General features: G+C 54.5%; 8 protein-coding genes across 8 annotated transcripts; 3 read left to right on the top strand and 5 right to left on the bottom strand.

Annotated features, from left to right (window-relative positions):
* Positions 1-27: 27 nt before the first annotated feature.
* On the bottom strand, positions 28-1,336 carry W97_06778 (uncharacterized protein; the record flags this gene model as incomplete). The annotated part of the gene is made up of 3 exons (XM_007784762.1): positions 28-604; positions 765-886; positions 1,079-1,336. The coding sequence occupies 3 exons, from the start codon at positions 1,334-1,336 to the stop codon at positions 28-30; spliced, it is 957 nt and encodes a 318-aa protein (XP_007782952.1).
* Positions 1,337-3,086: 1,750 nt separating this feature from the next.
* Positions 3,087-3,748, bottom strand: W97_06779 (uncharacterized protein; the record flags this gene model as incomplete). The annotated part of the gene is made up of 3 exons (XM_007784763.1): positions 3,087-3,254; positions 3,373-3,495; positions 3,548-3,748. 3 exons carry the CDS (start codon positions 3,746-3,748, stop codon positions 3,087-3,089), a joined length of 492 nt encoding a protein of 163 aa, XP_007782953.1.
* A 1,978-nt stretch (positions 3,749-5,726) lies between these two features.
* W97_06780 (uncharacterized protein) lies at positions 5,727-6,302 on the top strand (the record flags this gene model as incomplete). The annotated part of the gene is made up of 1 exon (XM_007784764.1): positions 5,727-6,302. The coding sequence occupies one exon, from the start codon at positions 5,727-5,729 to the stop codon at positions 6,300-6,302; it is 576 nt and encodes a 191-aa protein (XP_007782954.1).
* Positions 6,303-7,061: 759 nt separating this feature from the next.
* Positions 7,062-7,884, bottom strand: W97_06781 (uncharacterized protein; the record flags this gene model as incomplete). Its single annotated transcript, XM_007784765.1, has 3 exons — positions 7,062-7,375; positions 7,510-7,683; positions 7,767-7,884. The coding sequence occupies 3 exons, from the start codon at positions 7,882-7,884 to the stop codon at positions 7,062-7,064; spliced, it is 606 nt and encodes a 201-aa protein (XP_007782955.1).
* Positions 7,885-8,405: 521 nt separating this feature from the next.
* On the top strand, positions 8,406-8,878 carry W97_06782 (sorting nexin-3; the record flags this gene model as incomplete). The annotated part of the gene is made up of 2 exons (XM_007784766.1): positions 8,406-8,483; positions 8,537-8,878. 2 exons carry the CDS (start codon positions 8,406-8,408, stop codon positions 8,876-8,878), a joined length of 420 nt encoding a protein of 139 aa, XP_007782956.1.
* Positions 8,879-11,259: 2,381 nt separating this feature from the next.
* On the bottom strand, positions 11,260-14,910 carry W97_06783 (uncharacterized protein; the record flags this gene model as incomplete). Its single annotated transcript, XM_007784767.1, has 15 exons — positions 11,260-11,492; positions 11,634-12,455; positions 12,509-12,581; positions 12,633-12,665; positions 12,723-12,846; positions 12,922-13,015; positions 13,069-13,105; positions 13,158-13,256; positions 13,310-13,383; positions 13,447-13,760; positions 13,809-14,248; positions 14,302-14,336; positions 14,392-14,434; positions 14,498-14,711; positions 14,828-14,910. 15 exons carry the CDS (start codon positions 14,908-14,910, stop codon positions 11,260-11,262), a joined length of 2,718 nt encoding a protein of 905 aa, XP_007782957.1.
* A 481-nt stretch (positions 14,911-15,391) lies between these two features.
* W97_06784 (uncharacterized protein) lies at positions 15,392-16,347 on the top strand (the record flags this gene model as incomplete). Its single annotated transcript, XM_007784768.1, has 4 exons — positions 15,392-15,450; positions 15,513-15,695; positions 15,770-16,128; positions 16,190-16,347. 4 exons carry the CDS (start codon positions 15,392-15,394, stop codon positions 16,345-16,347), a joined length of 759 nt encoding a protein of 252 aa, XP_007782958.1.
* A 3,656-nt stretch (positions 16,348-20,003) lies between these two features.
* W97_06785 (uncharacterized protein) lies at positions 20,004-22,067 on the bottom strand (the record flags this gene model as incomplete). Its single annotated transcript, XM_007784769.1, has 1 exon — positions 20,004-22,067. One exon carries the CDS (start codon positions 22,065-22,067, stop codon positions 20,004-20,006), a length of 2,064 nt encoding a protein of 687 aa, XP_007782959.1.
* Between the last annotated feature and the right edge of the window lie 149 nt (positions 22,068-22,216).

Consider the following 22,216-nt stretch of genomic DNA (forward strand, 5'->3'; position numbering starts at 1 on the left):
CGCTCATGCACAACCCCTCCCCCCGTCTCAATACCCGCTCACCTCCTCATCAGTATACAACCGCGTAACCCCCGGCCTCTTCCCGCCTCCCTCCCTCCCCCCTTTCTCCGCGTCCTTTTCCCTCTCCCTCAGCTCCCGCATAATCCACACGCCCGAGCTCGTCCCGATCCTAGTGGCCCCACACTCCAACATCCGCCGACAGTCGTCCCACCCTCTAATCCCCCCGCTCGCCTTCACCTGCATCCTCAGCACCCCTCCAGCCTCGCCAGCGCCGTCCCGCTCGTTGGCAGCCAGCAGCGCCGCCGCGCTGCTCATGCGCCGCACGTCCTCCTCGCTAGCCCCACGCCCATTAAAGCCGGTGCTGGTCTTGACGAAGTCGAAGCGCGCGGCGGAGGCGAGGACGCAGGCTGCGGTGATTTGGTGGGGCGAGAGCTGCGAGGTCTCGAGGATCAGTTTTAGGCAGACCGGTGGCGGGGCGAGGTTGCGGAGCGAGGCGAGCTCGACGAAGATTTCTTCGTAGGAGGGGGAGGAGGGGGAGAGGAGGGGGTGGTTTAGCACGATGTCGAGTTCGGTTGCGCCGGCGGAGAGGGCGGCGTGGGCTTCTCTTGGGGAGTGTTAGTGGGGGTTTGGGGGGGAGGGGAACAGATAAGGGAAAGAGGAAAGGTGGAGACGACAGATGGAGCAGGAGATGGAGTAAGAGAAGAGGTGGGGGAAGTAACAGGAGGAGAAAAAGATGAATGGAAAAAAGAAAGGGGATGGAGTACTTTATCTTCTCAGTCAGATCCTGTGTACCTTCGTGAAAGCCGATCACGCATGCCACGCCGACGGCTGAGCCGCGCAAGTTTGAAACAGCGCGGGCTACGAAGTTGAGACGGACGCAGACTGTCTGATGCAAGATGACCAATCAGTAAACATGATATCTTGCCACTGTTTCTCGATCCCCTGTCTTTTATATAGCACGTGCAGTCATGCTGAGTGATATCCATGCTCTTCTCCGACTTGACGCCTCCAACCGCACTGTTCATCCCGGACGTCTGACGCCTCAGACGCAGGTGCACTCCCCGAATGATCAGCATACCTTAAACCCTTCGTTCCTAGCTTCAGCGCACAGCCCATCGATTTGCGCACCCGTAGCATCAAGCTTCAACAGCGTGTGATCAATGAACTTGGCAACGTCTTCCGGTCTACGGGGCACCGAATGTCTTTCTTTCGATATGCTGAGGGACTTCTCTACCTCCTTGATTCGGGCAGCCCATTCTGAGTTGGTGTACCGGGCTGTCATTGTCGGGGGAACTAAATCCTTTGCGGTCGAGTGAGGGGGCTGGTTGGCGGACATTATGGCGGCGTAATTCTTTGGGAAGCTAGAGTAGAGAATACCGTTAGGGTGCTTTGCTGTGGCAGCTCTATTTACTGCTATGCTGTGTTTTACGGAACAACAGTTGAGACCGAGTTCCTAGAATTAACTAAATCATTGTCGATCGCTATGCGAACGCCTCGTGATGCGTAGGGCTGTGCCTGTGCTACACGTATCAATTAGGAAGGAGCTTCGAGGTCGTGTGCCGAGGCAGCGTCCAAGAACTCAACACGCCGTGATGTCCCAGTAGCTCAGCGTTGTAGTTCGTGACGAGTCGCAGACTATTACAAGCATCCTCAGAAGCTCAGACACATCAATGTGTTGTGACACAAGGCAGGGTTGGTAAACAGTCTGGAGCGATAGAACGATTTTTGTGCAATGACCTGAACTCCACATCCTCCACCTACGTATATACAACGAAAGCTCAAGGACGCATTGCAAACCAGCAAACGCACCACCAAAGCATACCCAGCAACCAACCCTGGATATCCGGAACTCCCAATGCAGCCTGCTTCAGGTTCCCTCTTCTATCCCGAGTTGCTTTTTCACGTGTCCGTAGATTACACCCCACAAACCATTTTGCTAAGCATCAATCGCTTTCTTTTTCATTTCTCTTTCCGGCCCACCCGCTCTACTTCCGCCGGAAACTGCAGCCCTCCGTGAGCCTCGCCTTGCCGCCCGTCGGCTGGCAGAGGACTTGCGAGCATCCCGCACATGTGACGACTGTTTGGGCTGTGGAAAAGTTAGCAAACCATCATTTAGCAGTGTAAGACTAGAAAAAAAGTGGGGTGAATGCTGGTGGCGGATGTTGTACGGAGACTCCTCTACCCATCCGCAGCACAACAAGCCGAGAAAATGTGTTGGAATGAGTGTACGCACCATGCGAGAAGACCGTCGTGATCGTGAAACATCCTGGGCACTTTACATCCATGAAAAAGCTTCGTGGACCCGGTACCAGCTGCTTGAGCTTGTGTTTGCGCGCTTCGGCTTGCGGCGTAGGGTTGAGGAGGTCAACTGCGAGAACCTGCACGCAAAAGAGAGATGCGGTCAGTATCGTGACTTGAGAGCGGTGGCGGGCCTGGGTCGTGTGCGCGTAAATGCAGGGGGTTTGCGAGTGCAGCGCGGCTTAGAGGCGGCTCTTACCATCTTGATCTGTTGTGGAGTGTAGATTGGCTTGAGGTATTTGAGACTCTGAGTTGTAGAGGCTTTGACGGCGTGCGTTGAGTGCGTTAGAGCGTTTCCTGTTCGCAGGTGGTGTTGATGTCGTGCATGAGCTCGGCTGTGGGGTTTTTACTTGGCAAATTTTCGCCGCGGGTCACGTGACTGAGCCTTCGACGAGCGGAGCACTCCAGAGGCGTCGGGCTCGCACTGACTCAGGCAACTGTGGCATGGTCATGAGGCGCTGTCCTCCAGGTAGTCGCGGTGTATGGAGGGTTTGCACTACCTTCGTGTATTCACAATGACTCCACGAATTGCTTGTGCAAAAGTTGGATAATACCTAGGTATGTATCTGAATATAGAAATTACAGTTATGCATGTCGTAGCACATCATATCGTCAAGTTCGATCTTCCTGACCAACATGATCCTCAAACAGCCAACGAAGGGAGAGTCCAAAAGCCAACCTGTGTATTCCAAGCCTTTGCTCCTACGCTATCCTTTTCCTCCCGTATTCGTAACTTGTGAGTCACTAAATCGCGCTCAGACCATCACGATGAGTCGGACTGCAGCCGCTCAGTTGTGCCCGTGGTGGCCATCCTTCTTCTTCGTGTAACATTTCTCCTCAGTCTTGACGTAGTCGGTCGTGTATACCTTCTGAGTGGTGACTGGGACATGAGTGGTGACCTCCTTCTGGGTGGTGTATGTCGAAGGGTAGCTGGTGGTCTTCTCCTTGGTATCAACCTGGAAGGTCACGTCAGCGGACGGTCAGGAGACAGTGCAGGAGTGGAAGCTGGAAGCCTGCCTTTGTCTTGGTAGTGGTGTACTCGACGCGGGTATATGAAGTTTTTTCTTCCTTAACGGTCTCGATGCTGTAGCTGGTAACGGTGACCAAGTAGGGCTTCGAGATGGTCTTATAATCGGTGTAGACAACAGGCTTCTTGGTGTGAACTACGTCCTCGACGTATTTTGTTTTGGTGATGGTCTGCTCCAGTCAATCAGGGCTCATAGATAACGAGTGTATTCAGCTAACTTACTTCGGTCTTAGGGACATGAACGGTCTTGGTCTCAGGGACATGGACAGTCTTGGTCGTGTAGGTGGTGTAGGGGCTGGTTACGACAGTGTGGCTGGTGATGTACTCCTTCCTGCATTCTGTCGTATACTTGCCCTTGTCCCTGTTCTTGTCCTTGTCCTTGTCATGATTAGGTGGATCTCCATTGGGAAGAGCTACCACCATGCTGGAGCGCTGTCAGTGTATGGTTCATCAGAGCGCCAGTATCAACGCGAGTGTATGTTAATGGGAGAAATTGCGGCTCACCTCGAGGCAAGGAGAGCAATGAACAACGACAGGAATCCTCGCATGATGATGGATGCTCCTCGAAGAAGTACCGGCTTGGTGGAGGATAGAGGAATGTAGCTTCGTGAACGAGGGTATGAAGCGAAAGTGGAGGAGTTGCTGAGAACAGTGCTGAAGCGGCTGCTGCTGGATGAAGCTCGTGACGGATGAGCACAGCTTTATACAAGTCTCCGAAGCTGGAGAGCTGCGCTTAGTCCACTCTTGATTCCCCATTCCGGTCTCAGTTCGGCCTCGTCCAAAATCCATCATACGCAGGCTCTCATGCTCGCCACTGCGCCGGTTGAGATAGTGTGGGTATGGCTTGCACGCTCATACGACCCAGATCGGTGCAATCTGTGAAGAATCTCCCTTCGCACTGCTCCATGCCTTGGAACTCTGGGTTTCCGGTCACTCCAGCCGCTACCCCGTGGGGAAAAGTATTATTAGATGCGCCCAGCGAAGGGGCAAATGCTAGCCAAGTGCTATTGAAGTTGCTAGTAGGAAAGCTCTTGGCTACAGAAGGACGGATGCGGTATACAGAAACGGTAAAACAATAGCGAGTTGCAGATGGTGCCCAAAAACAGGCCAATGGGAACGCGAAGAAAGATCTGCATGCTAAGCTTCGTGGGAAGCGGCGTTGTGCGCCCGCTGCAGCACCAAACGGCATGCTAAGAACGCAGATCGACGTTAAACAAGCGAGGAGTTTATTCACAGTGGTCCACTTGTGACGAAAATAGTATCTCGGCTCACGGTAGGCTAAATGCGGTCCACTGGATCATCCCCAACAGAGGCGCAACACGTGGATCTGGCATCCTGAAATCGCGGGGCAGATACAATAGCCGTAAGGCTAAATTACATGGAACATCGCGTACCTCTGTTCATGTTCCGTGAGCGTCAGAAGGCCATCCAGCTACTGAGCAGCGTGACATGGTGGTGGCGAGCTGTCAAGCCGCGTTCAGCAGTCCAGCAGGCCGCCAGTTGCGTGATGCCCCGCCACCAGGCTCTTGGGTGCTGCAGCGCGACGTCAAGCCAACACCAAGTGCTCTATTATTATCATTTCTGGAAGATGTGCGCACATGGCGTGGGCACCGGCTAGAAAGGCCTGTAGACTGACTTGGAAGGAGAACGGCGCAAACGATAGCGCAACGAGCATTCAGACGTAGCGTAATATGGCTTTGAGAGCGAGACAGTAGGACTGAGACACTTAGCTACTGGAGCGGCACACAGTACAGGCCAGCTGAAGCTGACTGGCGGAGCTCCTGCTGCATCTACCGCTTCGCGCCGCGTTCGGTTATGCGTGTACATCTTTTCCAGCTTCGAGATGGTCACAATAAGGTTGCCTGCAGCTGCTTCATACACGGGAGGCTCTCGGATCGTGCCCGAGCCCCAAGGTCCCCCGGTCGCGCCCAGATTATGTAAGCATCCAAGCAGAGCTCCCTGGAGCCTCACCTCCACTCCAGCGACTGGCCAGCCATTGCATTGCATTAACTAGTCCCGCAGCAGCTCGGCTTTTTCTTCTGCACCGTTGTTCACAAACTCGGCTGTCACCCCACCATCAGCCCTGCCCTCTTCGCTCTTCCTTCTTTAGCTGCCTGTCCCGTGCCATTGGCGCCTATCAGAACTACAGGCCAGCGTCCTTCAAACCTCCACAGGGCGAACACGTGAGGTACTGCTTCGTATTCACTAGAACGCCCGTTCAGCGCCTGCTTAGCACCTCGTATCGCTCCCGTCTAGAGATCCCATCTCTCACCACCCCAGAGACCATCTGTGAGAAGCGTCAATCAGCAGCACCGGCAACGCTCCCGACCTCCGCCCTCACAGGCGCAAGCGCACAGAGAACCGCAAGCGGACCCGTCCCACTTCGCCACCTCACGCTACGATGGCCTTCCTCCAGCGCGATACGAACGCACCAAGTTCCAGCGGCCCGTCAGAGAAGCCCCCAAATCAGATTCCGGCCGCCTCAATCGCGCCACCCACCTCACCCTCCGCATCACACGACTCCTCGCTCTTCTCGGTCCGCTCGCGAAGACAGCTCTCGCTCTTCTTCGCCGGCGCGACTTTCATGACGCTCTCCATTCTGACCACCCGCCGTGCCCTCGTCCGCAAACACACCTCTACACTGCCGCGCTTCTACCAGCCCTCGAATCGGCCTTCCAACCCCGTGAATGGGCCTCTCGAGGCTGTGGAAGCGCTAAGTCTGGCCACAGTCAACGTGCTCAGCTTCGGCATGATGATGACGGGCGGGGCGCTGTGGGCGTTCGATATTAGCAGCATGGAGGAGATGCGGGCAAAGATTCGGGCGGGCGTGCTAGGGGTCGATGCGGATGCTGGGAAGGCTGCGAGGGAGGCGGAGGAGGAGATGGAGGAGTGGTTGGCGACGGTGTTGGCGAGGAAGGAGGACAAGGAGAAGAGGCGGAAAGAGGACGTGGTCAAGCGACGGGGAGAGGATGAGTAGAGTGCAGGGCGGTAGTGGGGAATTGTAGGACGTTGTCCTAGAATTTCAATATTTACATGGACGAATTCAGTGCTTGATACGGATACGTTATACAGGAAATCTACCGGAAGTTGAGCTGATGCTCCATATTACCTCTCAAATCATTGTTTGATCACCGATATCACAGAATGCAGTTTGGGCATCCCGCTCAAACAGCTGGATTGAGGTCTCAAGTCACGTGCATCCTGTGAGTCGGACGGACCACAATTCCGCCAACTCAATAGGTTGAAAAGGCCAACACTGCGATAGCACCTTCTAACAGCAGCACGCAAAAATCAAGGTCATGAAAAATGCTACCGGTTGTGGAACTTAGGACATGGATGATCAATGCCGTTGCCTCCTACTTTAATCGAACTGCCAAGTAAAGCATCCCGTGATCACATAATTCACATCGCTTCCGCAAAAGGTGCATCCTCTGAAACACCTAACCGTGCAAACACAGCTACCGAACCAATATGATGGTTCAGAGACTCATCTATCCAACCTGTTTCTTGCCAAGGATCAGCAACGATCGCCACCGGAAAGGGCGGCTTGCCCCTGTGCCTGCTTGCCACAGCATGGCACTTCGCCAGGATCTTTCCAGGTCATCGCGTGACTCTTGCAGTCGACGTACTGTTCGTCCTGAGCACCCTTCTTCGGCTTCCGTTGCCTTCTCCTCCGCCATCGGTAGAGTGTCTCCCACCACCGTGGCCTTCCTGTTCAAGTTTTGTCGACCTCGCTTCAATCCCCCACACTAACATCCGCACCCTCTCCATCCGCCGCCTTCTCAGCCGCCTTGGCCCCCTCAGCTCGTCCTCTAACGTCTTCACCACCGCCCCCCGTATTCGCCTGCGAGACAGCCTCCTCCCCATCCCCCTTCTCCATCTTCACACCCATCACCCCGTCCCGGTTCGCGCGCCAAACCCCTTCCATGCCCTCGCCTGCAAACTCCTCAAGTTTCCACACCTCTGCCTTTTCTTTCGTAAGCTCGAGGGCCTCGGATGCGCCGGCAAAGGCGGGGTGGCGGTGGGAGGAGGATGCAAGGATGAGGATGCCTAGGGTTGTTAGAGGGGGCTTGGTAAGCTTCCAAGATGGACAACGGGAACGGTAGGGTGTTATCGTGGGCGGTGTTAGGCGTGGCTGTGGTAGGAAGGTTGGTAGACTGGGAGGGGAGTGGGGGAAGGCGTACTTTCTTCCCCTATAGGCACGGTACCGAGTCGATGGATTATACTTATAGCCGTGAGGTCGTGCTTGGCCTTGACCTCCGAAGCGATGGAGAAGAGCGTTCGCAGCGCGAGGGGCGGGTAGGACTGGTATGTTAGGGACTTGACGGGTAGGTCGTTGAATGAGTCGCGCGTGGTGCCTGGGTTTGGCGTTAGCGCTGATATCTAGGGCGTAATGGAGGCAAGACAGGATTGGTAAGGAAACAAATAGGGTGGGGTATACAACCTGCAAACATGACTACGGCGCCGGCTTTTGGGCTCTTGACGAAATTGGTGTTTGCGGTAATGGAGAGTGGGGAGTAGGTGAGCTCGACGCGGATGGAGTCTTCTTCGCGGAACATTTGGGGGTCGGGCGCGCCATTTGACTGTGACATTTCGTGCTTCCTTTGCTGCGCGCTGTTTGTGCGGATATAGATGTAGTTCGACAAGCCTGCTGGAAAGGGAGTTGACGGGGATTAATAGCAAAGGAACTATTGGAAGAGACCTGACGTCTGACGAAAGTAAGAATGTCGAAATCTTATACAGTCTCTTTCTAGAGTCTCGGAGTATATACAGCTTCACCTTTATACCAAAGCATATACACCCATTGACGGAAGCCCGAATAAGGCCTCAGGCTTTGATAGAGAGCCCCACCAATTGCTAGTTGATGATGACGGCTCAAGGCTCTGTCACGTGTCAAACACTCCAGAATCACAGCGGGGCAGTCCGCAAGGCCGTCTGCGGTGGCACATCTCCCGCCGAGTGACAGATTCGCGCATCTAGGAGCACCCAGCGCCAGTGAACAGAGTCGCATGCGCCTGTCAAACCCACTGTCACAGCATCACCACTCCACCAGCAAGCGGTGCTCCTAGAACGCACAGCGATGCAGAGCTTACCAGACTCCCGCCCCCAGAGCTTCGACGAGCTGTACGGGCCCCCCGAGAACTATCTCGAGATCGAGGTATGTACCTGCGAGCTCTACCTATCCACCCACGCCGCTCACTGTAGCCCCAGGTGCGCAACCCCCAAACCCACGGCACAGGCCGGCACATGTACACGACCTACGAGATCCTCCTGCGCACCAACATCCCCGCCTTCAAGCTCAAGTCCTCGTCCGTGCGGCGGCGATATTCAGACTTCGAGGCCTTCCGCGACATCCTCGAGCGCGAGAGCGCGCGCGTCACCATCCCGCCGCTGCCGGGGAAGGTGTTTACGAACCGGTTTAGCGACGATGTGATTGAGCACAGAAGAGAGGGGCTGCAACGATTTTTGCAGATCGTGGTTGGGCATCCGCTGCTGCAGACGGGGAGCAAGGTGCTGGCGGCTTTTGTGCAGGGTAGGTTGGGGCTAGATTGAGAGAGGGTCAGGGCGGAATTAGGGCTGATGTTTAAGCAGATCCGAATTGGGACCGGAATTCGTGGTGATGGCGAAATGAGTCGGTTGTGCGCTGTCCGTGACGGTTCTCGAACCCTGCTTGCGAGCTTGCAGTCGAGGTTTGAATTATTGGCCGTGAAACGCGAGGCTGTCGTTCGAGACACCAGCTTCGTTGAAAAGTTGAGAGCATGCAGGAGTCACTGATCAAGCATGGGCGTCCCAACTCAACTGCATATGTGGTCTCTCATGGCGTTGACCCCCTACGCTTTTCTTGTATCAGAACATCGCAGCTCCGGCTGTAAAAGAGAGAACCATTTCTGCTTTACATATCGCGGCGACGGTCAGGACTCCTTGGATATTTGGACTTCTGGGTGAGCCACGTACGGCTTGGCGTGCGGCTTGTTTATATGGCAGTGCAGGTGCTAGTTGATTCTTTTACACAACTCGGTCAAGTTGCAAAAGAACAGAGGTTTCTCTCTATTGCGAATCTTTTGCGTTTAATAGCGGTTAGTGATTTGTCGACGCTGTTATGTGCTCATGTCAACTGCGAATCATCTCCGCACCACCAGCCCTTTAGCTCGGAGTAGCTAATCTGAAACACAAGTACAAACGTACTAACCAGGCCCGCAAGCCAGAACGCCCTTCTCACGGCATAAGTCTCGCGTCTAATATTCACGTGCCGCTGTGATGTTTCACACAGAACTGTGAAAGCCTGTAGCATATTGAATATCAGCATTGAATAGCAGGCAGAGAGCTTGAGGATCCAGAGGACGCTTCACAAGGGCGCAGTATACAGACACGACATTCTGGATGCTGTGAGACACATACGCTTGCAATACACATCCACACAGGCAGCAAATGCTTAGCCTTGCTGCTCCCGCCGAACAAGTGCACGATCCATGACGTGCTGTAGAAGTTGATAGCGTTGACCGTCAGGAGCCGTATCACTGTCGCGAGAGGCGCGTAGTTAAGGAGCCTGTCGCTTGTTGGTCAGATTCTCGCTTTGCTCAATTTCAAAGGGCTGTGAACAAGGCTCGGGGTAGACTCGAGAGCTGTGGATTTTGAGCAAATGAAGTCAGAACTCACCACCGCGACATGAGACAATCCGTCAGGGAAAACGCCAGGCACGCAGCTGCGGCGCACTAAAGCCATCAGCGCCTTCCCCTCATATCCACCACCACAACCTCCCAGAAGTGAAAGCCGTGACCGACTGACCCATAACGGTGTCAACAACACCTGCGTGACATCCAGCCGTCTCTCCAGATCCCAGCTCCCAGAGCAAAAAGGGGCACTCTCGTTTTCGTTCCAGAAAAGGGAAATGACAAGATCACGGAAGCATTCAAGCGCCGACCACACGGCCGGCACGACAGAGAGCGCGCGACACAACGAAAGCGGGAGATGCCAGCAGTTCCGGACGCCGAGGATGACGGCGAGACGGGGGTGCTTTACTGATACAGTTGCTGGATGCGGACTCTCAGGCCCGGAGCTGGCTTGGTGGTTCGTGGCTAGCGTTGGGTAAGATGGGGGTTGAGACATTGGAGAGCCTTTGAAGGATTGAGCCACTTAGCTGAAAGCCGTTCCCGGCGATGGAGCTGGTGATGAAGCCATGAGAATTGGAGCGTGATCAAGACTCTGAGGCTGACGATGTCCAAGACATCACGCGGGAGTCGATCCGCTCCGTTAACGGGTAAGTTCACGGAACATTGTACGGCACTATGAACACTCAAACCTCGTACGAACCATTGAGAAGCTGTCTCATCGGTTCGAGATATTGACATTGAGAAGCTGTTAAAAACTGCCTTGGAATCAGACGCATAAAGCGCCGCGGTGGTGAAGATGATGACCCCAGGATTCTATGCACGATTGTCCCTGGGGTGCAAGGTTCCCCGGATTTTCACGCCATGCTGCATTAGTTCCCGCGGTAGCGAGCGACTTTACGGTTATTAAAGCCTAGAATGTTTCGAGATCAGGAGCGCGTTGTTAGGTAGCAACACGTTATCTCTCTATAGTGAAAGAAGTCCGCTGGTATTGGTTCGAGGAGTGGCGGGATTTCCCTGCGAGCAGCTTGCGGTTCTGGGTAAAAGTGCCTCGCCGAGGTGCAAAATGAACAGCTCCCAACCAACCATCTCACTTCAGACTTTGACCCCCTTTCTTTCATTAAGCACGTGTCTATAGCAGGGGGATGAAAGCAGAACAGGATTTGCCAAGCAGGATGCAATATTCCCCACCGCTCTTGAATCCGGAGCACAATCATGCCCCAGGTGCTCCCATCACCCTCTACTCTTCTCCTATACCCTTCTCTCCACGGAAGCGACGAACCCTGCCCCAAATACCCTATACCAACCCCAAGTCAGACTCATCCTTCAAGCAACACCTCCAACAACCAATCCCGCAACCCCCTCCTCCTCCGCGCGCGCCTCAATCTTCATCGTCGCGCCCGACTTGGCAGAGAACGCCAGCCTGACGCGTACAGCGACTCGGCCGCCGGTGAGCGTCTTGCCGTAGAGCTTGAGGGAGTGGGTAGTAGGGCTGAGGACAACGTCCGAGCCCTCGAGGGGCTGGAGGGAGAGCTGTTTGATTAGGGTTTCTGTCGCGTCTGTGGCCGGGTTGGGTTAGCTATCTTCCGTCTCACCTCCACAAAGTCTGTCTGGGAAGCGGGAGAAGGTGTGTACGGTGAAGGTGAGTTTTGAGATACGGGAGAGGCTGAAGAAGCCAGCGCAATAAAGACGGCACTTACCGGCCAGACTCTTCACACCTTCCAGCACCAACGTCTCCTGTGCCTCCTCTCCGCCCTGCGCTTGATCCCATACGTTCTCAAAGCTGCCCGCATACGCCGGGATGACGTAATCCGCGCCTCCCAGCTCAAGATCCTCGACCGCGTACTCGTCCTCGTAACCCTGCTCCTCCGGCTCGCCGGTCGAGGGATCAATCTCCTTGCTCGTGAACCTCAGGACGTTGTTGAACGTCGCGGCCGTGTACGCCTTCTCGCCGCCCACACGCCTGAAGCTGACGTACACGACCCCGGGCTCATCGGTCTTGAGCGCGGGCGCGGGGATGATGAAGTCCTCCTCGAGCCCCGCCTCCTCTGCGTCTTCAGGCGTGCAGACGACCGAGACGTCTGTGAGCACGGTCGCGGGTAAGGTGTTCTTGACGTTGAATTGTAGCACGATGTGCGAGCGGAAGATGTGCTTGATGGCGCTGACGACGTACTCGGTCTCGCTTTCCGTGAGGTCGACGACGGGCGAGCTCTTGAGCACGGCGCCGTAGCTTGCGAGCTCAGGCACCTTAGCCAGCTCCTCGGCGTACTTCTGGGTCGCGGCTGCGGCGCTTTGGGCTGCGGATTCGCCGCCACGGTGGTCGGGTTTGGGACCTGTGGACGGCGCTTTGAGTGTCGGCGTCGCGGTCGTGAGCTTCTTGGTTCGGTCCTCTGCGAGGGACTGCTCGCGTGTTACGATGGGAATGGCGGAGAGGTCGAAGGGGGCGCTGAAGTTTTGCTTGTCGGATGAGGTGACGTAGAGGACAAGCTGTTGCTCGAGGACAGGGAGGGAGAACATGGAGTCTGCACACAAGGTCAGTTGTCAACGGCTAGAGTGTTCGAGGGTTGGAGATTACCGTTTCGGATGAAGCGTATTCCCATGTCTTCGTCGGAGTCCATGAGACGAAGGTTGAGGGCGGCACGGTCACGCTGTGAAGAGTTAGCCGCGATGCATAAACTAGACGGGCATGCTAGACATACGACTTCATCATCCGTATCGTCCATGCATCGTGACTGGGTCTATGTTAGCAGACTATATAGACCACTCGATGACGGCTCAAGTATACGAACAAGCAGAACGTGTACGCTTCGTTTCAGTTCCTCGTCCTTTTGCCCGACCCCAAACTTCGCCAGAGCAGTTACAGCCGCAGCTCGGACGATGGCGTTCTCGAGAGTGATGCGGTTATAAATGTAGCTATTGCTCGGATGTTAGCAGTGAACATGAGCAGAGCTTGATCATACTTGCCGTATATATTTGCTGGGTGCTGACGTCTTCGGGCCTTCCGTCCCTAAGCAATGCAGCACGCGCACAGCGAGCTTAGTGAATTCACAGTCCTCAATAAACTCCGCAAGGTGGCCAAGCGCTGCATGCTCTCGTTAGCGCAATGGAATCGAAGTCGCTCAAGCGGAATCATACCATCTTCTTTTGATTCCGGCACGAACTTGATCAGATCCTGCGAGTGTGAGCTGGCAATATCGCTGCCACTTTGGTGGGTAAAACCATACAAATATCGCTTCAACTACTGAGCGCTTCATCTCAAAGCCTCCTTCATCGCGCAAAACACTGGAGAGGAACTGAAGCATGCCAGCTTGCTTGCTTGGGAACTAGATCACACATTAGCCGATGACTTTGTTCTGGGTTTAGAATCAAGATGCACCTTTAGACATAATGTTCGTACAGCGTCGATGATGGTGACTTTGAACTCATCCGAGATCTCGCTCATAAAGCTCTCTGAGACGGCCATATTGTCAGTGAATCACGATAACGGCTACGCTCGTGCAATGGAGGACTCACGAATCTGTTTCATCAGCCGATCCACGCTCGATTCGTTCCCGGTCTTCAGCAGTGTCGAAACGGCAAGCGTTGCAATGGATCTATTCGAATTTGATATCAAAAGCTCGATATCGGGGTTGCATGTTCTGACAGCATCCGGCTTGAACGAGGCAAAGTCGTGTAAGATGCGAATGGCGGCAAACTTGGTGACGGCACGTGGTGATGTCAGAAAGAGCTGGAGGACATGGATTGCCTGGACGACCTCCGCGTCTGATACGTCGCGCATCGCACAGAGGGCTTTAGCGGCTTCAAAATTAACCATCTCGCTCTTATGCCTTTATAACGTTAGCTGTGAGCGGAAGGTGGACCGCTGCAATACGTACCGTAACCAGCCGTCAATGAGCTGCATCATGGGTTTCCGCAAAGACTGGTCCTCGGCAAGGCTCGCGGCCAGCCGCACGAGCAACATGGTAGCCGCAGGACTTTTGACCACGCCTGCAGCACTGTATTGCTGTACCATCTTGACGAGAGCCATCCTATCATTCTTCCGCATCTGGAACATCAGCGCGATAGCATGATATTGATTCTGGTAAGTTGAGGAAGGTGAGAGGGCAGAGGCCCCGCTGGCACCAAAGCCCATGAAGCCTCCACCCGACCTCGTTGCTGCTGCTGCCTCCTGCGTCTCGCTCTGCCACCGCCTCACTACGTCTGGGGCAACTGGAAGGAGATGATATGCGGAGACAAGGGCGGCGGAAGAGACGGAGGGGTTCTTGTCCACTATGGCGGTTTTGATGAGTCGCTCAATCGCTTGAACAGTGGAGGCCTAGACGGAGTCAGTTTCGAGGGCTGCGGTGATTTGAAAGTGACAAGACGTACATCAATGACCCTTGTTAACGCTCGTATAGCATTGGCTATGAGGCTGGTCAGCAAGCTGCGCTCGGGAGTGCTACTGGGCGATGCTCGGACCTTTGTATATAACGTCTGATTTCACGCTGGTGTCTTTCATGATCTATAACAGGTCTCGTCAGCCCAAAGGGGGCGTAACCAGATGCTGCTAAACAGCAAAGCGTACCGAGCTGGTGACCATGATGACATCCTCCGCCTCCTTCGCAAGCTCCTTGAGCACAAGATAGACCATCTGCCGTAGGCTCTCATCTTTGTTCTGGAAGAGCTTCGAGATCCCGAAGAAAAGGGATGTCGCTTCGTTCGTGGGGAACTTCTCGCCGGTGAAGAGGAGGAGGGCGATTTTTGTGAGGAGTATGCGACATCGTCGCGGTGATATCGGGCTTTGGGCGCATTAGCTATGTTGCACGTATGCAGACGTTCAGGTTTACGCACGAGGAGTTGAAGACGCGGGCTGTAGGAGCATGTTAGTTATTATAGCTGTGTGTCCGAAGTGCACATGCCTTCTTGAAACACCGTAGTCCTGTCCACGCTGACTATCATGCTAGTCGCATCCTCATCCTTCTTCGAGTTGTAGGCCATACCGCCTGTTGACAGCCTTCAGAAGCCCGCGAGCTACTCTTGGGAATTATATGGGCGTCCAGGTCAGCGAGTCTGATTGCTGCAACGTCGCCCAAAGACAGATGGGAGGGAAGGGTGCAGCGCGCGCCAGACCAGTGGAAGCGCTAAGCTACAGCTACGGAGGTCTTGAGGAGGTGATCCGGTAATTCTGAGTACTTGGGTAGTGCAGTCAATTGGTATAATTCGAGGTTCCTGGCGGGCGTGGTGGTCCCTGGCATGCGGAAATCTTGGCGCTGGTGTTGCGACTTGACGCGCGGGCATCTAGACCAAAAATCACTGCAAGGCAACGACCATTTAAACACTCGGCATACGCTCTACGAAGCTTGCAACAACCACCAAACCAACCCCTCCCTCATCTTCGCCAACCGATACTCCATCAGCTCCTCTAACTCCTTCGAAGCCGCCCTCGGACCCAAGCATATCAACCCCCACCACAGCAACCATGAACATGCCGGATGTGCCCGTCAACGTCGAGGTAAATCCCAACGAAGATACAGAATGGTACCGGCTTATCACTCCTTCCCCAAACACTGTTGGCCAGAGCACTAATTCTCGTACAACAGGAACGATATCCTCCGCAAACACGGCATCATCCCCGAAAAGCCTCCTTCTCCGACGCCGATGATTGAAGAAGCCCTGCAGGAAGCCCGCCGCCTCGCACACGAAAACAGATTAGAGGGGAAAGACTTGGACGAATTGGCGGAGCTCGAAGACGAGGAGGACGAAGATTTCTTGGAGGAGTATCGGTACGTCAACCACAATTGCTGATTACTCGAAGCGTGTCGGGAAGCTGGGAGCGCGTGATAGCTGAGGGACCTAGCAAAAAGCGCCTAGCAGAACTCTTGACCATCTCCGCCGCCTCCGTGTACAACGAGGTGTACCATCTTCAGAAACCCGACTACTCCCGTGAAGTCACTGAGGCTTCAAAACAGTGTTTCGTCTTCGTCCTGTTGACCTCGAGTCAAGGCACCAACACAGAGTCGAGGGTGCTGATAGAGATCTGGCGCCAGCTCGCGACCAAGTTCGGCGATGTCAAGTTCTGTCAGATCCGAGCGGAGCTGTGTATCGAAGGCTATCCGGACCGAAATACACCGACGATACTGGTGTATAAGGACGGTGATATCAGGAGACAGATTGTTACGCTGAGAGAGCTAAACGGCGTGAGAACCAATATCGAAGGTAGGGATCTGTTCAGAGCTCTGAGACCTCCGAATTGGCAGATCAGTTGACTTCAAGGCAGACCTCGAGAAAGTGCTTGTGGATGTGGGCGCGGTTAAGGCGACCGACTCGCGGCTGCAGCGCAAAGTACAGAATGATGATCTGGCTGGCGGGACAAATAAAATACGGCAAGGGACCGTCGGTCAAATGGAAGGCGACGAAGATAGCGATTGGGATTGAAGCTAGGCTAGGGTGCAAGGATCGTGTTAAGCAGACACGCACGTTAATGTGGGATTGCATAGACCAACGCATGTGCGTAGGGCATGATGAACGTAAGCAAGCGTCTTGACCCTTATCCTACCTCCTGTACAGGGGAACTATCCCACTATCTATGTGCTGACTGGCCGTAGTTTAGACGTGGCAGGGCGACAGGGTCTGGTACGTCCGTACTTGCATGAGATGCCGCTCCTCGAGCTACTCTACAGTGCACGAGACGCTGCGCAATAGTTGGCTCACCGCTCTCCGCGTCGAAACCCCCAGCGCGGAAACATCACAGGCTGCCTTCAGCACCTCGATTGCATCCTCACATGCTGGAGTGCAAGGCAAGATCCACACCATCATCGTGCTGTTACTCGCCTTGTGCTTCGTAGCTCCTCCCGTTAGTAGCCCCATTCTAGACGCTCCAACGCCAATGGACAGCCTGCTGCTCCTGGAACCGAATCTCTCAAGCGCCGCTCAATCCGGTAGCGGAGACGCATCATTAGCGCATAATGTATGTGTCCATATCTCCTGCGAAGGATGTGCTAGGCCGACGATCCCTACGGTGTCATGAGCCTTCTCTCAACCGCCCTAGCCGCCTTTTGAAACGCAACGGCTGGACTTGCCACCACAAGGCAGCACAGCGAGCGTGTATCCCAAGGCGCAGATTACACACAGTAGCCATCGTGACGGCCAGACATACCTCTTTGAGCCGTAATTACGGTATGGCCGTCGTCGTCCACTCGCGCAATGTACGCCAGGTTGCTGATTAATCCAGTCGGTGTAATATTTCGCCACTCCGGACCTGCTTTGTCATACTATCATTGATTACGAGTACGATCTCCTTAGTATACTACCGCCTCAAGCGGCGCAGAAGTTGTCGGCGTGGCTAGGTCCAATACGCCGACCGGTCACTGATATCGAATACCCGACCCAGCGTACAGTCGCGGTTCCTGTTGCTCATTCGGACATACCGGTCCTCTTGTCTCGCCGGCAACGCCTTAGCACAACGGGCTCGCTCTCTCCGTTCCCCATGTTTCATTACGGCGTCGTAGCATTGCTGCCTGCACGGATTGACCCGCGATAGCTCGCCTGACTGCACGGCCCTTTCTCGTCTCGCCCGCCCCTGAAGCGGACTGATGATTGGCTTCGGCGAGCAGACTGGCTTAAGAATCTATGCCCAGTTGCTCGTTTCTACCTGCCTCGATTACTGACCGGTCCCACACACCGCTTGGCCCGTTGGTGGCTCTCTGGATCATCGTACATGGCACAGCCGTTGGAGCTCCTGGAACAGCTTGGCCCTGTTCGTCCTGGAGTGTCTCCCATGGCCAGGCCCAGCACCAGGGCGTGATGCATGAGCTTTCTGTCAAGGAGGTGACCCCGTGCGTGCTGTAGCCTGCCATCAATTGCATGATACCGGAGCACCGTCCAGCACCTCAGATAGGACGGCCTTAGCTTGACTCAGGTGCGGTTGGTGTCACTAAGACAGGACATTTCACCCCTTAGACGAGCTCATGCTATTCACTTCCGCTAATGCAGTCGATGCGATGGTACAGTCAGCCACCGCGTACGGTGGAGCTCTCTAGAAAGTCACTAGCCGCTGACACGCAACATCAGCAACCCTTCCCGGACCTTGTCCACGACGGGCCGAAGCCATGCCACACACCTGTGCCTCGAAAGCCTTGCCCAGCCCCATAGCCCAGCAAAAGCTGCATGAGCCCCTGTATCTGCCAGTCGTTTGAACGGCGAGAAGTTTTCTGCGCACATCCAACAAACGCTCCGTCCGCATCCGCGTCAGCCACCTGGCCTCACCAAATATCCCTCATCCGCATCTCAAAGCACGCTCCTGGCCTGTCCCTTCGGTAGACCGCCCTGCTTCTGGCCCAGCACCCGTCCGGCAGCCGCTCCTGTCTCGCCGAGCGGGCGCACCGCCTGCGTGTTGCATGCTCGTGCAGGCATAGAAACGTGCTAGTAGCTCTACCCTTACTCGGGCCGCGCTCAGTACTCCAAGTGTCCCGCTCCGCCCCCTCATCTCATCTATTTTCCGCCCGCATCCTAGGTGCTGCTCCGCTTTCTCTGAGAGGTATAGCTCCAGCCACCTTATCGCAATGAAGCTCCTATGGCGACATTTTGATTTGGGGCTACCGTAACTTCACTGCGGTAAACGGCCGCGGCATACCGCCATCCGATCTCCTCTACTGTGTGCGGCAGCGATGGGTAAGGTCACTGGCATCTGATAAGTATCAGAGCTTTTGTACCGCTGTAGCGACGAGTCGGCGGGCGAACGGAGGATCAGGTCTGGAACGTCTGTGTTTGAAGAGCTGTTGTGTAACGGAGCCTTCGTCGTGCTGAAAACTCCGTGTCACTTTTATCAACTTTCAATGGCGGAACATTTCCTTCGCAACTCACGTCTTGACATTTGAACTGAAGATGCGATTACAAACTCGAAATGTTTCAGCTGTTCGTTTCAAACATGTCTGATCCTTAACTCAGAGCCGTAAGACTTGCGATACACCAACCCAGAAGCAAGAAATTAAACATGAAGCAACCGCACCATCAACAGGCGAAGAGCTTCCTTTGTGCCAAGCGCTTGGGCGACCTCTGTGAGTGACTATCTGTGCGGCACCGATTAGTATCGTACACGTCCTTCCGCAGCCTAGCTTTCAAGATGGCGTTCCTCTTACACGTCCTCCGCTACCTCCTTGCCTCATGCATGACCCCGTGCCTACCAAAGCTAGCAACCTGCCTCCGCTGCCGTGGACCTCTCAACTTCCACACCAGCAAACCCAGCGAGGAGCTTCTTCGTAATCAAGTCCGTACTGCTGCAGTCGTGCCATGTACAGGATTGGAATCCAACAGTCTGCCAAGTGTATCGAGCCTGCTCTACCGCCGAGCCGGGAGGGACTGCGCTAGAGCTCGAATGTGGTGCAGTGGGTCACATCTGGAAGCGCATCTTGTCTCGCGTTCTTGATGTTACCCCGTGCTACTACCGAAGGACTGGGCGGGTTAGTGCGGGAGAACCGGAGTCATGTCGCGGACCCCTAATCAGCCCATATCCCATACTGGTCAACGGCGCGTTGGTTGTAGTCAATGATCAGATCGCTTGGATCTCGGTCGCCGTCTTGGTTGCGAGTTCCTGCACGTCTGGCGAGGTTTCCACCGGGGATGGCAGCACCAATGCAGCGCACGATGATAATGAAGTAAAAAGCCAGAGAGTGCCTCCACTTGTGTTGGGTCCCGAAGTGTCGGGTATCTAGTTCGGGGCTTCCTAGGTCTTCCAGCCTCGTTCTCCGGCGTCACCCTGGCTGACTCAAATCCAAAGTTATTCTGGGGATAGCATTCAAGCTTTGCCAACGTCCGCAGATGTCAGGTTCGATAGGCTCCTCCCGAGCTCGAACAGCAGTGACGGCCGGTTGAAGCCGCTTCCTCCGATGTTACTCTCGCCTGACAAGTAGAGCTGCCTGTCTATATCCGGCAACTGGCAGCCTAGCTCCTAGCCGAGCTCGTACTAACAATTTTTACGCCGTTGGTATCCGCCGTTAAATGTCGATACAGTACACTCACCTCCGTCTAAACGTACGAGTAGTAGGACAGGGCTGCCCCGCGTGTCGGGCAAGTTCGGATTGCTGTTTCGCTCTTTATACAAGCCAGACATCGCGCAATTCTGTTTCTCTATCCCTGACCACTTCCCCATCCATTATCCCGTGGACGAAACAGGGGCCTATGAGGCTATGGTCTAGGCCTGCTGGTGCACGTAGATCGAGCATAGCTACTGCTAATCCTGGTAATATCAATGGGTCGGGACGTAGGATAAACGGCGTGCGGCCTCCTAGCAACACGTACAAATGGTCGTGTTTTCGCATTGTCCTCGGTCCGAAGCCCATGTAGCCCGTTTTGGTTACAAAGAATCTTCGATCTACGGAGGCAAACTGCAAGGAATCTGTCAAAGGCCTGAACTTGTCCGCTCGGTGGTCGATATCAAGCATAACCCTGACACTCTCCACCTCGGCGGTCAAGTAAGGCCCCCATATAGCATGATAATCCTCTATGTCCTTCACAGAAGCACGTCGAAGTCGAGGTTCGGTTGCCTGTCCGTCACCATAAGGAAACTTCTGGAAGCAGTCCGCTATCATAGTCCGTGTGAGCGCTTCTTGACGGCTGCAATCAGCAGGATAGTTCTCCTTGACAGGAAGTTCCGCCAGCTTTTTCATAAATAGAATATCCATTAACCATATACCGGTCATGATGTCCGAAACCTCGGTGGCTTCATCGACAAAGATACCCTCGACCGCCAGAATGCAGCCGGACAACACCGCCACCTTGCCTCTGCGAAGGTTATCCGCGTTGTATAGGCCCATGGACTCAAATCGATTATTAATGGCCGGGGTGTTCTGGTTTAGCCCCAGATGACGGGTCCAGTCCGGCACCCAGGAGGAAAACTGAAGATTCAGCTGCCACTCGCAGTGTTCCAAGATGTGGAGGCCTCCAGATGATTCTATATCCCATACAGCGACATTCCGATAAAGCTCCGAATGGGAGATCCGGTAGTCCGGTACTAACTTCAGAATGTTGCCCTTGCTGCGTTGTAGTCCGAGCAGAGAGTAGACTTTGTCTACGGCATAAGTCGCCTCCCTACTGCGCGTGCGCTGGAGAAGGTCTCTCACCGAAAGCTTACCTGGTTCATACGAATCCCAATATTTTATGGCGGAGATGCCATCCACATTCAGGTAGAAGGCTCGCAACACCAAGCGGTCTGCCACCCCTAGATTGTTGTAGTCCATGTTGCAGCACGTTTTGGAATGCGCTGAAGAATTCTGCACCGCGCGAAAGAACTGAGGCCATGGCATGCTAAACCGTCCATAGGTAACAGTAGCCTTGGGGGACAATATGATTTCCTGAACGACCCAAGCCCGGTGCCACCACGGGTTCCAAACAAATATCCATAGAGAGTACACCATGATTGTCCACTTGACTTCCGCATTCAATAATCTCTCCGGGTCGCCGTCTGTCGTCCCAATGATCTCGTGAAGGTGTTTGTTCAGAGCGAGATGCTCGAGTAAATAAAAGGCATTGAAATGTGAGAAGCTGCCGTTGAAGCCAAAGGGCCGTGCAGCTGCAATCTGATCCCGAAGCGCCCGACGTGCTTTCTCTGTGCTCAAGAGTCTGTCCAGTAAAAGCTTCGTCAAGGTCTCATTACCCTCAAAAGCAGGTAGACTCAGCCCGTTTTCCCGGGCAAAGAGGGCTATCCGCAACTTGTCAATTAGTTGAGGGTCTGTTAAGCCAGGCAGCGATCCCGTTTCTTCCCCTAACCACACCTGGGTTTCCCTGGACTGGCGGTAAACATCCCCCATTAAGCTGACTTGCTTGCACTTCTCATCTTGGTTCAACTGATCTATGCAAATAGCGTCTACCCAGAGCGGATACTCCTTAGACTCATCTCTGAATTGACGTAATCCTAGAAACAAGCCTAATGTAACACGCACGTCGTGACCGTTGACGTGAATCGTTCGCTGCTTAGTCTTATCCCCCCAGACGTATGACATTGCGTCGTATTCGGGCTTGTCATCCAACGAAACAATCTTCATACGGCCCGCAATAGGATCGGAGAATTGCCCGGGAAGAAGAATGAGGACTCGTATCTGCCGCCGTTCATAGTCCAGAGGCTCATAGAGCGGTTTGACCGTGTCCGCCGTGTCCGCCATGCCCGTCACGACCGCCCTTCCACGCCGTGCGTTGAAGACCTGGGCGAGCTTGTGAGAGAGTCTCGATCACGCACGGCGCATAATCTGTGACTATGATGTGCACAGTCCTAAGAAGGTCTTACGCCTTGGAGAAACATTCATCTCATTCT

This window comes from Coniosporium apollinis (assembly GCF_000281105.1).
Source record: "Coniosporium apollinis CBS 100218 chromosome Unknown supercont1.36, whole genome shotgun sequence".
Lineage (NCBI taxonomy): Eukaryota > Fungi > Ascomycota > Dothideomycetes > Coniosporium > Coniosporium apollinis.